Here is a 19,127-nt window from a genome sequence, read left to right on the forward strand (position 1 = left end):
ACGTTTCTAGAATCGTCTTAAATCCATGTTAACTAGTGAATTTCTCTCTTCAAACTCAATCCTTCTCCGTTGCCCCCCAGGAGTACTAGAATTGATGAAAACTTCGTTTTTGAACCCTCTTTTATTAGCAGTACCATTCAAAACTTGTCAAAGTACCGTTTCTTCCAAATGAATATTCTACAATCGTCCCAAGATATCGACAATCAATTTTTGTTCTAGACAAAACCTTGTGCTGAAGTCTATATAGTCCTCGACTTCCTGTACATTGTTTCTTTTTTTAAAATTGCTTTCTTTCTCGAATTAGAATTGCATATTTACTGAAGTCCAAATTTGTATGTCTTTTCTAGTTCTCAATACTTCTGGAATTGTCCGAAACCCATATCAAATAGTAGAATTCTCTCTTGTTAGTCAATTTTTTGACGCTACCCAGAAGCACTAGAATTTATGAAAATTTCATTTTTGAAACTTCTCTTGCTATTAGTACCATTCAAAAATTGTCGTGGTACCGTTTCTTCCAATTTAATATTCTACGAACTTCTCAAAACTTCGTCTAATACTTTTCGTAGCGGACAAAATTCTGTGCTGAAGTCTATCCTTCTCCTGATTTCAAGTATTAAGACCTCCTTGAACCACGGTAATTAACTTCCAACTGTAAATACCTATAATACTGGACTTTTTCCACATTATTCAAAGTTCCAGAGCACCGTTTCTTTTTCCTGTTGTTTCCTTTCTGGCACTAGAATTCGTTCTAGAATTCGTTACTGCACAGAAGTCCAAATTTTAAAGTCGTTTCTACATAGTTCTCCAGTATAACGTTTCTAGAATCGTCTTAAATCGTTGTTAACTAGTGAATTTCTCTCTTCAAACTCAATCCTTCGCCGTTGCCCCCAGGAGTACTAGAATTTATGAAAACTGCGCTTTTGAACCCTCTCTTATTAGCAATACAATTCAAAACTTGTCATGGTACCGTTTCTTCCAAATGAATATTGTACAATCTTCCCAAGACTTCGACAATTACTTTTTGTCCTAGACAAAACCTCGTGTTGAAGTCTATGTAATCCTCGACGTACTGTACATCGTTTCTTTTTTCTTAAATTGCTTTCTTTCTTGAATTAGAATTCCATATTTACTGAAGTCCAAATTTCTAATTTGTTTCTAGTTCTCAATACAATTCTTCTGGAATTGTCTGAAACCCATATCAAATAGTAAAATTCTCTCTTGTTACTCAATCTTTTGACGCTACCCAGAAGTACTACAATTTATAAAAACTTCGTTTTTGAAACTTCTCTTGCTAGTAGTACCTTTCAAAAATTGTCGTGATACCGTTTCTTCCAATTTAATATTCTACGATCTTCTCAAAACTTCGTCTAAAACTTTTCGTAGCGGACAAAATTCTGTGCTGAAGTCTATCCTTCTCCTGATTTCAAGTATTAAGACCTCCTTGAACCACGGTAATTAACTTCAAACTGTAAATACCTATAATATTGGACTTTTTCCACATTATTCAAAGTTCCAGAGCACCGTTTCTTTTTCCTCAGTTGTTTCCTTTCTGGAACTAGAATTCGTTACTGCACAGAAGTCCACATTTTAAAGTCGTTTCTACATAGTTCTCCAGTATAACGTTTCTCGAATCGTCTTAAATCCATGTTAACTAGTGAATTTCTCTCTTCAAACTCAATCCTTCTCCGTTGCCCCCCAGGAGTACTAGAATTGATGAAAACTTCGTTTTTGAACCCTCTCTTATTAGCAGTACCATTCAAAACTTGTCAAAGTACCGTTTCTTCCAAATGAATATTCTACAATCGTCCCAAGATATCGACAATCAATTTTTGTTCTAGACAAAACCTTGTGCTGAAGTCTATATAGTCCTCGACTTCCTGTACATCGTTTCTTTTTTTAAAATTGCTTTCTTTCTCGAATTAGAATTGCATATTTACTGAAGTCCAAATTTGTATGTCTTTTCTAGTTCTCAATACAATTCTTCTGGAATTGTCTGAAACCCATATCAAATAGTAAAATTCTCTCTTGTTACTCAATATTTTGACGCTAGTAGTACCATTCAGAAATTGTCGTGGTACCGTTTCTTCCAATTTAATATTCTACGATCTTCTCAAGACTTCGTCTAATACTTTTCGGGGCGGACAAAATTCCGTGTTGAACTCTATCCTTCTCCTGATTTCAAGTATCAAGACCTCCTTAAACCACGGTAATTAACTTCAAACTGTAAATACCTATAATACTGGACTTTTTCCACATTATTCAAAGTTCCAGAGCACCGTTTCGTTTTCCTCAGTTGTTTCCTTTCTGGAACTAGAATTCGTTATTGCACAGAAGTCCAAATTTTAAAGTCGTTTCTACATAGTTCTCCAGTATAACGTTTCTAGAATCGTCTTAAATCCACATTAACAAGTGAATTTCTCTCTTCAAACTCCATCCTTCTCTGTTGTCCCCCAGGAGTACCAGAATTTATGAAAAGTTTGTTTTTGAACATTCTCTTATTAGCAGTAGCATTCAAAACTTGTCATGGTACCGTTTCTTCCAAATGAATATTCTACAATCTTCCCAAGACTTCGACAATCACTTTTTGTCCTAGTCAAAACCTCGTGCTGAAGTCTGTGTAGTCCTCGGCTTCCTGTACATCGTTTCTTTTTTCTTAAATTGCTTTCTTTCTCGAAATAGAATTCCATATTTACTGAAGTTCAAATTTGCATGTCTTTTCTAGTTCTCAATACAAATCGTCTGGAATTGTCTGAAACCCATATCAAATAGTAAAATTTTCTCTTGTTACTCAATATTTTGACGCTACCCAGAAGTACTAGAATTTATGAAAACTTAGTTTTTGAAACTTCTCTTGCTAGTAGTACCATTCAAAAATTGTCGTGGTACCGTTTCTTCCAATTTAATACTCTACGATCTTCTCAATACTTCGTCTAATACTTTTCGTGGCCGACAAAATTCCGTGCTGAACTCTATCCTTCCCCTGGATTCAAGTATTAAGACCTCCTTGAACCACGGTAATTAACTTCAAACTGTAAATACCTATAGTACTGGACTTTTTCCACATTATTCAGAGTTCCAGAGCACCGATTCTTTTTCCTCAGTTGTTTCCTTTCTGGAACTAGAATTCGTTCTAGAATTCGTTATTGCACAGAAGTCCAAATTTTAAAGTCGTTTCTACATAGTTCTCCAGTATAACATATGTAGAATCGTCTTAAATCCATGTCAACTAGTGAATTTTTCTTTTCCAACTCAATCCTTCTCCGTTGCCCCCCAGGAGTACTAGAATTTATGAAAACTTCGTTTTTGAACCTTCTCTTATTAGCAGTACCATTCAAAACTTGTCATGGTACCGTTTCTTCCAAATGAATATTCTACAATCTTCCCAAGACTTTGACAATAATTTTTTGTTCTAGACAAAACCTCGTGCTGAAGTCTGTGTGGTCCTCGGCTTCCTGTACATCGTTTCTTTTTTCTTAAATTGCTTTCTTTCTTGAATTAGAATTCCATATTTATGAAAGTCCAAATTTCTATGTTGTTTCCAGTTCTCAATACAATTCTTCTGGATTTCTCTGAAACCCATATCATATAGTAAAATTCTCTCTTGTTACTCAATATTTTGACGCTACCCAGAAGTACTAGAATTTATGAAAACTTCGTTTTTGAAACTTCTCTTGCTAGTAGTACCATTCAGAAATTGTCGTGGTACCGTTTCTTTCAATTTAATATTCTACTATCTTCTCAAGACTTCGTCTAATACTTTTCGTGGCTGACAAAATTTCGTGCTGAACTCTATCCTTCTCCTGATTTCAGGTATTAAGACCTCCTTGAACCACGGTAATTAACTTTAAACTGTAAATACCCATGGTACTGGACTTTTTCCACATTATTCAAAGTTCCAGAGCACCGTTTCTTTTTCCTTAGTTGTTTCCTTTCTGGAACTAGAATTCGTTCTAGAATTCGTTACTGCACAGAAGTCCAAATTTTAAAGTCGTTTCTACATAGTTCTCCAGTATAACGTTTCTAGTATCGTCTTAAATCCATGTTAACTAGTGAATTTCTCTCTTCAAACTCAATCCTTCTCCGTTGCTCTCCAGGAGTGCTAGAATTTATGAAAACTTCGCTTTTGTCCCTCTCTTATTAGCAGTACCATTCAAAACTTGTCATGGTATCGTTTCTTCCAAATGAATATTCTCCAATCTTCCCAAGACTTCGACAATTACTTTTTGTCCTAAACGAAACCTCGTGCTGTGTGACTTCTTGTACATCGTTTCTTTTTTCTTAAATTGTTTTCTTTCTCGAATTAGAATTCCATATTTACTGAAGTCCAAATTTCTATGTTGTTTCTAGTTCTCATTGTATTGTTTCTAGAATTGTCTGAAAACCATATCAACTAGTAAAGTTCTTTCTTCATATTCAATTTTTCGTTGGTGCCCAGAAGTACTAGAATTTACGAGAACTCCGTTTTTGGACCCTCTCTTAGTAGTAGTACCATTCAAAACTTGTCATGGTACTGCTTCTTCCAATTTAATATTGTACAATCTTCTCAAGACTTCGTCAATTAATTTTCGTCATTCACTAAAGTACATATTTCTGATTTCGAATATTAAAACCTCCTCGAACCACAGTAATTGACTTCAGACCTTGAATATAATACTCGACTTCCTCCACATTTTTCAAAATGACCAAGGTACCGTCTTTTCTTCCTCCTTTTTTGCATACTTCTCCAGTACAATGCTTCTGGAATTGTCTTAATCCATGTTAACTAATTAACTTCTTTCTTCAATCTTAGTCCTTCTTCGGTACCCAGAAGTTTTAGAATATATGGAAACTTTTAATTTTTGCACCAGCTCTTCTTACCAGATATCTTGTGGATCATTCAGACTCCATGGTACCACTTTTTCCAAAGGAATATTCTACAATATTCTCAAGCCGTCGTCAGTTATTTTTTTCACGAATGAAGTCCTATGCTGAAGTCCAAACTTTTGTACTCCTTGTGATTCCAAGCCGTATGCTTGTAGAACTTTCTCATTTGCTTTTTTTTGGAATTAAAATTCCTTTTTGAAGTCCAAATTCCTCTGTTTTCTGTATTCTGTCTTTTACAGTGTTATTGAATTCTTAACTCTTTAACTATGATTTTTTTCCTTCAAGGTCCATCCTGTATTGAATTGGAAATTCCTAAATTTTCTAGACTGCCAAAAGTTCTAAAATTTATAAAAACTTCCACTACTCGATTCGTTTTTGCTGATGGATCTTCTGTACTGTTCAAACTTGCTATTTTCTCTACTTTGTCTAAATCCATGAGGGCGACTCCTTTTTACGGAATATTCTACAATCTTCACAAAACTTCCTCATCTACTTTTTTTTCTAGAATTAAAATCCTGTTCAGAAGTTGAAACGTCTTCTTTCCTCTCAAGTACAATACTTCTAGAGTATTTTAAAACCCGCATTAACTATTTAACCAATAAAACCGATCGTGTAATGAAAAAGAAATTTTTGAATTTTTTCTAGAATCTGGGAAATTCCATTTTCAACCCTTTATTTTAGTAGACATCTTCTATAACCTTATCAGAGTACTGTGATTTTCCCAGTGGAATATTTTAGAATCTTTTAGAGACTTCGTCAAGCACTTTCTTGTTCGAACGAACATCCCCCACTGAAGTCCAAATTTCTGTCTCTTTTTGTTTATTATATACAATCTCACACAATTCTTATCTCTTCTTATTTCAAGTAGAATGTTTCTAGAACTATCTCATATCCTATGTTCAATCTCAATTTTCCCCTAAAATCGCAAATTCTCAATCCTTTTCGATACTCGACAGTTCTAGAATTTGTGGAAACTGTTCCCTTTTGACAATCCCTTATTGGTAGAAATCGTTTTTGTCATCCGTATGATACTATATTTTGTGTATTTATATAGTTTATAGAATATTTATAATCCTTTCCGAGACTTGCTCTCGTTCTCAAACCGAAGTCCAAATTTCTGTGTCTTGTTTTGGGATAAAATGTTCCTAGAATCATCTCGAGTTCACTCGTACTAACTTTCCTAATTCCGTTTTTAAACACAAGGGAAATGCAATGAAAATTTCTTGGTAGAAAATTTTAGGTTAGAATTTTGTTACACGTTTTGCTTACGTATTTAAATAGTTTGACGATATTTTCAATGATTTTTTGTGGAAGTACTGGGTGATTATTAATGATTGAAGCAAATTTTTGTGTTGGCAGTTGTGAATGATTGGTATCCTTGCTAGTACGTCAATTCACAGTTGTCAGATTTGACATGCGCACGCCTAGCAAACGTGTTGATTGGTTGAGACGATGCCAGCTGTCATAAATGTCACTTTGACAGTCAGGTATGCCATCATAAAATTTTAAGTAGGTTGCCAACCTCACAAAAAATTTCAAACATTAATAGTCATCGCTATTTCGTCACCCTAATCCTCGGAGACCTTGTTCATGTTTTATATAAATTATGAATATAATAAATGACAGTCCTTGGCCCAATTCTGTCTCCACTGTCTTAATTTTCCGTCCCAACTTGCGCCGTTTCTAAAATGTGTTTAAACACTGCAGAACGAAGCGAGGAAGAACGCAGAGAAATCCGACCCGGATTCGCTGAGTAAAGTTAACGAGCTTGAATCAACCAAGGAACAATTACTGAGGGAACATGAAGCAATTAAAAAAAGATTTGATCAATTATTGACACGCGAGAGAAGCGCGAGGGAAGAAATCCGAGAACTAAAAGGGAAACTTTTGAAAAAGTCCGTAGCCCTTAATTAGCCTTCCCTGTCTCTAATTTTTTAATATTACAGACCGATCCTGTCGGCACGCAGCGAGAAAAGCGAGCGATCCATCAAAGAGCAGCTCCAAAAGAAAATCAATTCGCTGGAAGCCGAAGTCGCCGAACTGAAAGAGAATCTGTCCCGACAGATATCCATCAACGAGTCGCACCGAGTGAAAATTTCGCAAGACTTCGAGAGGTGGAACAAACAGAAACACTACCAACAGCTCTCCGAGAAGCTGAAAGCCAAACTGAAGGCGAAAGAGGGCGATTTTGAGAAACTTCAGGAAACTTGTGCCGGGTACAGGTCGCTGATTGAGCGTTTAGAGAGGGAAAAGTACAATTTGGAGATTAAAATACGCAATTTGAAAAGTGGCACGACCCAGCAGAGCTCGGCAGAAATTGAAATGCTGAAGTTGGGAAATATGAAGTTGATGTTGGAGAACGAAACTTTGACGTCGAAACTTGAAATGCAGCAGCACCATTCGGGGGGTTTGGGGGCCGCCATGTTGCAGGAGAAGTTGGAGGCGCAGGAGAGGAAAATCGCCATTTTGGAGTTGTCGAATAAGGTAAGTGAAACGAGGTGTAAATTTATCAAAATAGTTTTATTTTAACGGTATTAAGTCCAACCAAATTCCTCCAATGGGGGCGAGAATTATTCCTGATGTTTCCATTTTCATTGGTAGGAGCGTTTTTGTGCTGAGAGGTATGTCGAAGTGGCGCAGAATCAGTGACAGGGCTATTTTGATTTGAATCATGGCGAAGCGCATTCCTGAAAAAAAAAAACAGTCGTAAAAATTATACACCTGTTTGGATTTTTTTACGTCTCGAGCGTAAGCTAAGGAAGTATTGTTATTGAGACCATCGGTCGACTGGCTACTTTTATGTTTCCTCGAGGTTTTATGACCCCTAAAGTACAAAAAACTAGGTCCCTGCTTCTGTCTGTATGCCTGTTTGTCTGTCTGCCGTCTGTCCGGATTTTTATTAGATAATCTCCGAAACTAATGGATGGGTTGTTGTCAAATTTTATATGTGTACATATTTGGATTATTCTATAGATGGTAAAGCGCTAACCAAATTGATGACGTCATATCCAAAATTTACATTAGTAAATGCAACCTAATTTTTTTTTAAATAAAAATACTCCTTAATTTGTGGTTTATGAATCCGCTTTGAGTTTTTACCCTAGATATTCAGATTTTTGGAAAAAAAAAATTAAAGTTTTATAACATTTTCCAATTTGAAATCTTGCAAAGGTTTTAACGTTATCGTAAAGATGATAAATCTTATCAAAAATTCGTTCACGTCAGTTCAATCCGTATGGAATTTTTATTCTAAACATTGAGATTTTTGGAAAAATATCAAAATTGTACAACTTCTCGTTATCTCAAATTTCTAATTTTCAATTTTTGGCCTTTTCGATGTTTCAATTTGCTTCTTTTTCGATTTATCAGCTTTTCAGTTCTAATTTTTCAAATTTTTGATTTTTTGAATTTTCAGTTTTTCGAAATCTCGCTTTTCAAACTTTTTACTTTTCGATTTCCGATTTTTAAATTTTCGAATTTTAGGTTATCGGGTTTCTCAGATTTTCGTTTTTTCGAATTTTCAATTTCTCGCTATTTGAGGTTTCAATATGTTGCTTCTTCGATTTTTCAATTTTTCAATTCTTTGATTTTTCTAAATTCTGATTTTTCAAATTTTTGATTTTTTGAATTTTCAGTTATTCAGTTTTTTCATTTTCCCGAATTTTCAATTTTGGATATTCGAATTTTCGATCTGTCTAATTTTCGATTTTTCAATTTTCTATTTTCAAACTTTTAAATTTCTCAAATTTTCAATTTCATTCTTGTTTTTCGATTTTACAATTTTTGATTTTTCAATTTTCGATTTTTTTATTTTCCGGGAGATTTTTCTATATTATCGATTTTCAAACATTCAGTTTGTTTCTTTTTGGATTTTTCAAATTTTCATTTCTCATTTTTCAAATTTTTGATTTTACGAATTTTCGATTTTTCGGTGTTTTAGTTTTTACAATCTCCAATTTTTCGATTTATCAATTATTTTACTTTTGATTTTTTGATTGCTCGAATTTTTGATTTTCGATACTCGAATTTTTAGTATTTCTAGTTTTCGATTTTAGATTTATAGTTTTTATAATTTTTTTACTTTTTTCTCGAATTTTCAATTCCATTCTTCAGTTTTTCGATTTTTCAATTTTTCAATTTTCGATTTTTTAACTTTCCGGGAGATTTTGCTATATTTTCGATTTTCGAACTTTCAGTTTGTTTCTTTTTGGATTTTTCAATTTTTCAATTCCCTGATTTTTAAAATTTTTGATTTTTTGAATTTTCGATTTTTCGGTTTTTCAATTTTTAGCTCGAATTTTCGAAATTTTAGTTTTCGATTTTTCGATTTTTGATTTATAGAATTTACAATTTTTTTACTTTTTATTTTCTCGAATTTGCAATTCCATTTTTCAGTTTTTGATTTTTCAAATTTAGATTTTTTAACTTTCCGGGAGATTTTTTCATATTCTCGATTTTCGAACTTTCAGTGTGTTTCTTTTTCGATGATTCAATATATTTTTTTTTTCAAAATTTTGATTTTTTGAATATTCGATTTTAGATTTTTAAATTTTTGCATTCTCCAATTTTACTTTCGATTTTTTTATTTCTCGAATTTTTAATTTTGGAAACTCGAATTTTGTATTTTTCTAGTTTTCGATTTTTGATTTTTAGACTTTACAATTTTTTTACTTTTTGATTTCTAAAGTTTTCAATTCCATTCTTCAGTTTTTTGATTTTTCAATTTTCGAATTTTTGGTTTTCCAGTTTCTCAGATTTTCGTTTTTTCGAATATTTGAAGTTTCAATTGGCTTCTTTTTCAATTCTATGATTTTTTAATATTTTTTTGATTTTTTGAATTTTCAATACTTTTTTTCAATTTTTCTTTTTTTCAATTTTTTCATTCTTCAATTTTGCGATTTTTCAATTACTATTTTGCTTTTCGATTTTTTGATTTCTCGAATTATCGATTTTCGATATTCGAATTTTCAATCTTTCTAATTTTCGATTTTTAGAATTTTCAATTTTTCAATTTTCAATTTTTTAACATTCCCCGAGATTTTTCTATATTTTCGATTTTCGAAGTTTCCATTTTTCGATATTCCGATTTTTCGATTTTCTGTTTTCCATTTTATTATTTTTAAGGGAAACGAAAATCGCAGAATGAAATTTTAAATTTTTTTAAAGGAGCGGGATTTATTGGACTTTACTTCAAGAGCAAGAAAAGTTCTGTCGAAGTAACTTTCTACCAATTTTTTTTACTCTGTAATTTCCACAATAATTACAATGAATTTTTAAGTTTATGCTATTATTATTGTTAATCGAAAAATTTGTGTCTTTATTTTCCCCATAAAATTGATGACGTCATCTCAAATAATATTTCGTAGGTCTCGTACATAGTATAATTTTTCGAAATTTTGGATTTCGGAATTTTAACAAGAAAGAAATTTTTTTGGTAGTCCCAATAAATTTAATTAATAATTTAGAACACGAATTAACTTCTGATGTTGAATTCTCCGTGAATTGATCACCATTTTAATTTTTTTTACGATCACAATTTTTTCTCCATACAGATTTCGACAGTACAGGCAATAAAAATACGAAGTGATTTTAATTTTTTGCGATTTTTCTGTAGGCGTTTTATTGGTAATTTGTAACCAATTAGTTTTCAAGCTCAGTATTGTTTTAGTGGAGTGAAACTTTTTTCTGGATATTTTCAAGCTTAAGGAGAGTTGTATCAGACAAACTGAAAGCAATCAATTTTATGAAGACAAAAATAAACCATTGATTTTTACAAATAATTGTGAGTTTTTCCATTTATATATCGCTGCCCACGAATATTGCGGACAATTAGTAGTTAAATTGTGAAATATGGATACAACTTTAATAATACGCTTTGCACGGATTTGTCGGATATTCGTATTTTCAAAATTAGCTAAGCAAAAACAAGAAAGATTATTAAGTGTAGGTGTAAGAAGAAAACAACTTTATTTAGCTAAATGTGTCGCAGACTAAAATTAAGCATGCGACAATTTAATCTTTCTTAAGTACTGTGACATTCACATAAATTTCAATCCATATTGAGTAAACATTTCGGCTCTTCCCACACAAGAAATGATTTGCTTTACGGTTCGCTCGTTCACAAGATTGCCGTAACGAAATCATATTATAAACCATTAATTTTCCAATTATTTTAAATACAGCTTATCTCTTAATTTGACGAAAATGTACCTCAACCACTAATCGCTTTAAATTTGCCGCTGCGGCCTAATAAGCATCAGTAGTTCGTTTGGTTAACCTAAGTCAAGCAATTATTCTGGAAAAATTTGGTATTAGCAGTGTGTTAGTAACTATTAATTACTAATGATTATCAGAGAACATAAATTTTGCCTCTAGTGTGTTGAAATCTGTTTACCGTAAATATCGATGCTAAATCTAAACCCAACAACTTCCCACTTAATTCGATTTGCATTTGGGCGTAAATATGAATAAAGCTTCTAAACTGAATTAGTGAGGGTTTTTTAGTGTAGGTTTTAGCTCTTATGTACATTAAAATTAAAGGAAGATTAAATACTACAACTTTATGTTGAGATTATTTTATTTCTTGTGTTCGTTTTTTAGGTTCATATTTTTTTTTTTCGGGAAGGTAGGTCGCCATCTGTGCGATTATTCATTGACATCTGTCACATCGTTATAACCTCACTTTTTTGACATAGCGTACGATGTACAGTTGTATTCAATAAAAATGGGAAGTAAATTTTTTCGCAATGTCAACTGATTTTTTTTAAGACATATTTAAAGCAAAGAATGGACGGTAAAAATGTTTTTCGAAAAATCGAAACATATAAATATTTAAAAATTAAAATTTCTGGAAAATCTAGAAACTGAAATGTTCCCAAAATTGAAATATTGAAAAACTGAGAAAAGGAAAACTTAAAAAATCGGAAATTCTAAAAATCAAAAAGTTGAAAAATTGTTTAAATCGAATAACTGAGATGTCAAAAAATCATAAAAGCGCAAGACTGAAAAATCAAAAAATGTAAAATTAAAAAAAATCGAGAAATAACATCCAAAAACTGAAAAATCAAAAACCGAGCAAAACTGAAGGACCGAAAAACTAAAAAGCTGGGAAATTGAAAAATTCCAAAACTGAAATAACAAAAAATTGAAAAATCGAGAAATGGAAAAGTCGAGAAGTCGGAATAGGCCAGAAACGAAAAATTGAAAACATGAGAAATTGGAAAATCGAGAACTGAAGAATAAAAAAATCGAAATGTCTAAATCTCGAAAAATCAAAAAACTGAAAAAATGAATAATTGAAAAACCGGAAAATTGAAAAATCGAAAGAACAAAAATTTTAAAAATTGAAAAATACTTAGTAAAGCTGACTAGCCGACAAATCGAGAAATCAAGAAATCGAAAAATGAGAAATTTTAAAAATTTGAAAAATTAAAATATCCAAAAACTGAAGAAATGAAAAATCGAAACTCGAAAAATCGAAACATCGAACAATCGAAACATCAAGATATCGAAAAATTAAAATTTCCAAAAGTTGGAAAATCTAGAAATTAAAAAAATGTGGAAAAATTGAGACATTGAAAGCTTGAAAAATTCAGAAATCTAAAATTTAAAAGTCGATTTTTTTTAAATCGAATAAACGAGATGTCAAAATATAGTAAAATCCAAAAACTGAAAGTAACAAATCCAAAAACTAAAAAATCAACAATTTAAAAATTCGAAAAATTGAAAAATAAAAACGACAGAATAGAAAAAACGAAAAATGGAAAAATCGAAAAATCTAAAATTTAAAAAATTAAAAATAAAAACATCGAAAAATTGAACGATTGAGAAATCGAAATACACAAAATTGAAAAATAAAAAAATCTGAAATTTAAAAATCAACAAATAGAAAAGTTTAAATATTGAAAAACAGAGAAGTCGAAAATTCAAAATTTAATAATGGCAAAATTGAAGAATCGAAAAACTGAAAAACGCGGAAAATCAAAAATTTCAAAACTGAAATAACAAAAAATTGAAAAATCGAAACATTGAAAAATTGGAAAAGCGAAAGGTCGAAAAATCGATAAACTGAAAAATGGAACCATCAAAAGATCGAGAAATCGAAAAGTCGAGAAGTCGAAATAGGCCAAAAACGAAAAATTGAACACATGAGATATTGGAAAATCGAAACATGAAGAATAAAAAATCGAAAAACCGAAAAATCGAAAGAACAAAAATTTTAAGAATCAAAAAATGCTAAAACCGAGAAATCAAGAAATCGAAAAATCGAAAATTTTAAAAATAGAAAAATTAAGGTATCGAAAAATTGAAGAAATGAAAAATCGAAACATGGAACAATCGAAATATCAAAATATCGAAAAATTAAAATTTCCAAAAATTGGAAAATCTAGAAATTCAAAAATTTCCAAAATTGAAATGTTGAAAAATTGAGTCATTGAACACGAGAAATCTAAAAGTTGAAAAGTCGATTTTTTTTTAAATAACCGAGATGTCAAAAAGTCGTAAAATCCAAAAACTAAAAAATAACATCCAAAAACTAAAAAATCAAAATTTAAAAGTTCGAAAAATTGAAAAATAAAAATATGAAAGAATAGAAAAATGAAAAATGGAGAAATCGAAAAATCTAAACTTTAAAAAAATTAAAAAATAAAAACATCGAAAAATTGAACGCTTGAGAAATCGAAATACAAAAAATAGAAAAATAAAAAAATCTGAAATTTAAAAATCAACAAATTGAAAAGTTGAAAAATCGTGAAATCCAATTTCCAAAATTTAAAAAATTGTAAAATTAGAAAATCGAAAAGCCGAAAAATCTAAAAACTGAAAAATCGAAACATCAAAAGATCGAAAAGTCGAAAAGTTATAAATTGAAAAAATGAAAAATCGAAATATCGGGAAATAAAAAATAAAAAAATCGAAACTCGAAATCTCGAAAAATCTAAAAGTGAAAAAACGAAAAATTTAAAAACCAAAGAATTGAAAATTCGAAAAATGGTAAAACCGAGAAGCCGAAAAATCGAAAGATCGAGAAATCGGAAAATCGAAAATTTTAAAAATTGAAAAATTAAAAAATTAAATTTTCGAAAAATTTAGAAACATCAAAAATTGAAAAATCAAAAAATTAGAGAGTCGAAAAATTTAAGAATTGTAAAAACGAAACGTCGGAAAATTGAAAAATCGAAAAATTAAGTAATGGAGAAATCGAAAATTTGATGGATGGAGAAACTGAAGAATCAAAAAATTAAAAAAACCCTACACTGAAATATCGAAAGATTGAGCACCTAATCTAAAAATCTAAAAATTGAGTAATCGAAATATCGAATAATTGAAGAAATGGAAAACTGAAAAATCGAAACATTGAAAAGTCCAGAAATTGAGAAATCGAAAAATTGGAGAGTCAGAAAAATTGAAAAATTGTAACAATGAAACATTGGAAAATTGAGAAATATAAAAATGAAGAAATCGAGAAGTCGAAAAATTGAAGAATAAAAAACTGTAAATCGAGAAATATGAGAATAAAAAAATTGATTATTCGAGAAATTGAGAAACCGGAAAATGAAAAATTTAGAAATGTCAAAAACTGAAACATTGAAAAATCGAAAAATTGGAGAGCCAAAAAAATTGAAAAATCGTTAAACTGAAACACTGGAAAGTTGAGAAATCTAAAAATCAAAAAATCGATTATTCGAGAAATTGAGAAATTGAAAAATTGGATAGTCGAAAAATTGAAAAATCGTAAAACTGAAACGTCGAAAAATTGAGAAATCCAAAAATGAAGAAATCGACAAATCGAAAATTTGATGAATGGAGAAACTGAAAAATCAAAAAATTCAAAAACCCAACATTGGGATATCAAAAATTGAAGAAATGAGAAACTGAAAAATCGAAACATTTAAAAGTCGAGAAACCGAGAAATATGAGAATCAAAAAATTCAGAAATCGAAAAATTGAAATTTTAGAAACGTTAAAAATTGAAAAATGGAAAAATTGGAGTGTCAAAAAAATGAAAAATCTTAAAACTGAAAAGAAAAGAATCGAGAAATCGTAGAAGCAAAATATTCAAATCCCAATACTGAAACATCGAACAATTGAAAAATCGAAAAATTCAAGAATAAAAAACTGAAAAAACCCAAAACTTAAAATTGAAACATCGAAGAACTAAAAAATCGAGAAATCAAGGAATCGAAAAATCGGAAATTTTAAAAATTGAAAAATTAAAATATCGAAAAATTGAAGAAATGAAAAACTGAATAACTGAAACATTGAAACGTCGAAAAATCGAGAAATGAGAAAATCAAAAAATCGATTATTCGAGAAATTGAGAAATCGAAAAATTGGAGAGTCGAAAAATTAAAAAATCGTAGAACCGAAATGATGAATGGAGAAACTGAAATATCGAAAAATTGAGTACATAATCGAAAAATCTAAAGAAATGAGAAACTGAAAAATCGGAACACTGAAAAGTAGAGAAATTGGGAGATATGAGAATTAAAAAATTGATTATCCTAGAAATTGAGAAATCGAAAAATTAAAAATTTAGAAAGGTCAAACATTGAAAAATCGAAAAACTGGAGAGTCAAAAAATTGAAAAATCGTAAAACTGAAACATTGGAAAATTGAGAAATGTAAAAATGAAGAAATCGAGAAATCGAATATTTGTAAAATCGAGTAATTGAAAAATCGAAAAATTCAAAAATCCCATCACTGAAACATCGAAAAATTGAAAAATTAAAGTATCGAAAAACTGAAGAAATGAAAAACTGAATTATCAAAACCCTGCAAATTCGAGAAATCGAAAAATTGAAAAATCGTAAAACCGAAACGTCAGAAAATAAAGAAATCTAAAAATGAAGAAACCGACAAATCGAAAATTTGATGAATGAAGAAACTGAAGAATCGAAAAATTTAAAACTCCAACACTGAAATATCGAAAGAATTAGTGTACAATCGAAACATCGAAAAATTGAATAATCGAAAAACTGAAGAAATGAGAAATTGAAAAATCGAAACATTGAAAAGTCGAGAAATCTAGAAATAAGAGAAAAAAAAGGTGATTATTCGAGAAATTGAGAAACCGGAAAATTGATACTTTAGAAAAGTTAAAAATTGAAAAATTGAAAAATTGGAGAGTCAAAAAATTGAAAAATCGTAAAACTGAAACATTGGAAAATTGAGAAATCTAAAAATGAAGAAATCGAAAAATTCAAAAACCCAACATTGAAACATCGAAAAATTGAAAAATTAAAATAGTGAAAAATTGAAGAAATGAAAAACTGAATTATCGAAACCCCGATAAGTCGAGAAATCGAGAAATTGAGAAATCGAAAAATTGAAAATTAGAAACGTCAAAAATTGAAAAATCGAAAAATTGGAAAGTCGAAAAATTGAAAAATCATAAAACCGAAACACCGGAAAATTGAGAAATTTAAAAATGAAAAAATCGAGAAATCGAAAATTTCATGAATGAAGAAACTGAAGAATTAAAAAACTCAACACTGAAATATCCAAAGAATGCGTACATAATCGAAAAATCGAAAAATTTGGTAATCGAAAAATTGAAGAAATGGGAAACCGAAAAATCGAAACATTGAAAAATCGAGAAATCGATAAATTGAAAATTTAAAACTTTTAAAAATTTTAAAAATAGAAAAATTGGAGAGTTAAAAAATTGAAAAATCGTAAAACTGGAACATTGGTAAATTGAGAAATGTAAAAATGAAGAAATCGAAAAATTGAAAAATTGAAGAAATGGGAAACTGAATTATCGAAATTTTGAAAACTCGAGAAATCGAGAAATAAAGAGAATAAAAAGATTGATTATTCGAGAAATTGAGAAACCGAAAAATTGAAAAATTGGAGAGGCAAAAAATTGAAAAATCGTAAAACTGAAACATTGGAAAATTGAGAAATTTAAAAATGAAGAAATCGAGAATTCGAAAATTTGAGGAATCGACAAATTTAAAACTCGAAAAATTCAAAAATCCCAACATTGAAACATCGAAAATTTGACTAATCGAAAAATTGAAAAATTAAAATATCGAAAAATTGAAGAAATGAAAAACTGAATTATCCAAACCTTGAAACGTCGAGAAATTGAGAACTCGGCAAATAAAAAAATTGACTATTCCAGAAATTGAGAAATCGAAAAATTGAAAATTTAGAAACGTCAAAAATTGAAAAATCGAAAAATTGGAAAGCCGAAAAATTGAAAAATCATAAAACCGAAGTATCGGAAAATTGAGAAATTTAAAAATGAAGAAATCGAGAAATCGAAAATTTGATGAATGGAGAAACTGCAATATCGAAAAATTGAAAGAAATGAGAAACTGAAAAATGGAAACACTGAAAAGTGGAGAAATTGGGAAATATGAGATTTAAAAAATTGATTATCGGAGAAATTGTGAAATCGGAAAATTCAAAATTTAGAAAGGTCAAACATTGAAAAATTGAAAAATCGAAAAACTGAAGAAATGAGAAATTGAAAAATCGAAACATTGAAAAGTCGAGAAATCTAGAAATAAGAGAATAAAAAAGGTGATTATTCGAGAAATTGAGCAACCGAAAAATTGAAAATTTAGAAATTTTAAAAATTGAAAAATTGAAAAATTGGAGAGCCAAAAAATTGAAAAATCGTAAAACTGAAACATTGGAAAATTGAGAAATTTAAAAATGAAGAAATCGAGAATTCGAAAATTTGAGGAATCGACAAATTTAAAACTCGAAAAATTCAAAAATCCCAACATTGAAACATCGAAAATTTGACTAATCTTAAAATTGAAAAATTAAAATATCGAAAAATTGAAGAAATGAAAAACTGAATTATCCAAACCTTGAAACGTCGAGAAATTGAGAACTCGGCAAATCAAAAAATTGACTGTTCTAGAAATTGAGAAAACGAAAAATTGAAAATTTAGAAACGTCAAAAATTGAAAAATCGAAAAATTGGAAAGCCGAAAAATTGAAAAATCATAAAACCGAAATATCGGAAAATTGAGAAATTTAAAAATGAAGAAATCGAGAAATCAAAAATTTGATGAATGGAGAAACTGCAATATCGAAAAATTGAAAGAAATGAGAAACTGAAAAATGGAAACACTGAAAATTAGAGAAATTGGGAAATATGAGATTTAAAAAATTGATTATCGGAGAAATTGAGAAATTGAAAAATTCAAAATTTAGAAAGGTCAAACATTGAAAAATTGAAAAATCGAAACACTGAAAAGTCGAGAAATCTAGAAATAAGGGAATAAAAAAGGTGATTATTCGAGAAATTGAGTAACCGAAAATTGAAAATTTAGAAATGTTAAAAATTGAAAAAATTGAAAAATTGGAGAGGCAAAAAATTGAAAAATCGTAAAACTGCAACATTGGAAAATTGAGTAATTTAAAAATGAAGAAATCGAGATTTCGAAAATTTGAGGAATCGACAAATTTAAAGCTCGAAAAATTCAAAAATCCCAACATTGAAACATCGAAAATTTGATTAATCGAAAAATTGAAAAATTAAAATATTGAGAAATTGAAGAAATGAAAAACTGAATTATCCAAACCTTGGACAGTCGTGAAACCGAGAACTCGGCAAATTAAAAAATTGACTATTCGAGAAATTGAGAAATCGAAAAATTGATAATTTAGAAACGTCAAAAACTGAAAAATCGAAAAATTGGAAAATCATGAAACCGAAACATCGGAAAATTGCGAAATTTAAAAATCAAGAAATCGAAAATTTCATGAATGAAGAAACTGAAGAATTAAAAAACCCAACACTGAAATATCCAAAGAATGAGTACATAATCGAAAAATCGAAAAATTGGGTAATCGAAACTGAAAAATCGAAACATTAAAAAGTCGAGAAATCGAGAAATAAGCAAATTAAAAACTTGTTCATTCGAGAAAATGAGAAATCGAAAAATTGAAAATTTAAAAATTTTAAAAATCGAAAAACTGGAGAGTCAAAAAATTGAAAAATCGTAAAACTGAAGCATTGGAAAATTGGGAAATCTAAAAATGAAAAAATCGAGAAATCGAAAATTTGGAAAATCGAGAAATTATAGAAGCGAAGTATTAAAAAATCCCAACACTGAAATATCGAAAATTCGAAAAATTCTACAACCTTGAATTTTTTCCAAAATCTCGATATCTAGGATAAAAATTTAACACGGAGTCATACACCACGAACGGACCAATTACATGATTTTATAAAATTTACATTCTATTTTCAAGTGTAAAATTAGGAGATGACGTCATTTTATTGTTGGTGGGGA

General features: G+C 29.8%; 2 protein-coding genes across 2 annotated transcripts in view; one reads left to right on the forward strand and one right to left on the reverse strand.

Annotated features, from left to right (window-relative positions):
* Positions 1–19,127, forward strand: part of LOC135128580 (centrosomal protein of 290 kDa) — an 83,543-nt gene that overhangs the window by 32,108 nt on the left and 32,308 nt on the right. Inside the window, exons 16-17 of the mRNA XM_064055473.1 lie at positions 6,571–6,758; positions 6,810–7,347. Coding sequence (XP_063911543.1) covers positions 6,571–6,758; positions 6,810–7,347 — 726 coding nt within the window. The remainder of the gene's footprint in view (positions 1–6,570; positions 6,759–6,809; positions 7,348–19,127) is intronic.
* LOC135128581 (cytochrome P450 6a22-like) overlaps positions 7,367–19,127 on the reverse strand; it is a 29,849-nt gene continuing 18,088 nt past the window's right edge. Inside the window, exon 4 of the mRNA XM_064055474.1 lies at positions 7,367–7,550. Coding sequence (XP_063911544.1) covers positions 7,384–7,550 — 167 coding nt within the window. The 3' untranslated portion in view covers positions 7,367–7,383. The remainder of the gene's footprint in view (positions 7,551–19,127) is intronic.

The sequence above is a fragment of the Zophobas morio genome, unplaced genomic scaffold, assembly GCF_036711695.1.
Source record: "Zophobas morio isolate AGI-343-1 ecotype UQ-CSIRO unplaced genomic scaffold, CSIRO_AGI_Zmor_V1 ptg000014l, whole genome shotgun sequence".
In the NCBI taxonomy this organism is placed as follows: Eukaryota; Metazoa; Arthropoda; class Insecta; order Coleoptera; family Tenebrionidae; genus Zophobas; species Zophobas morio.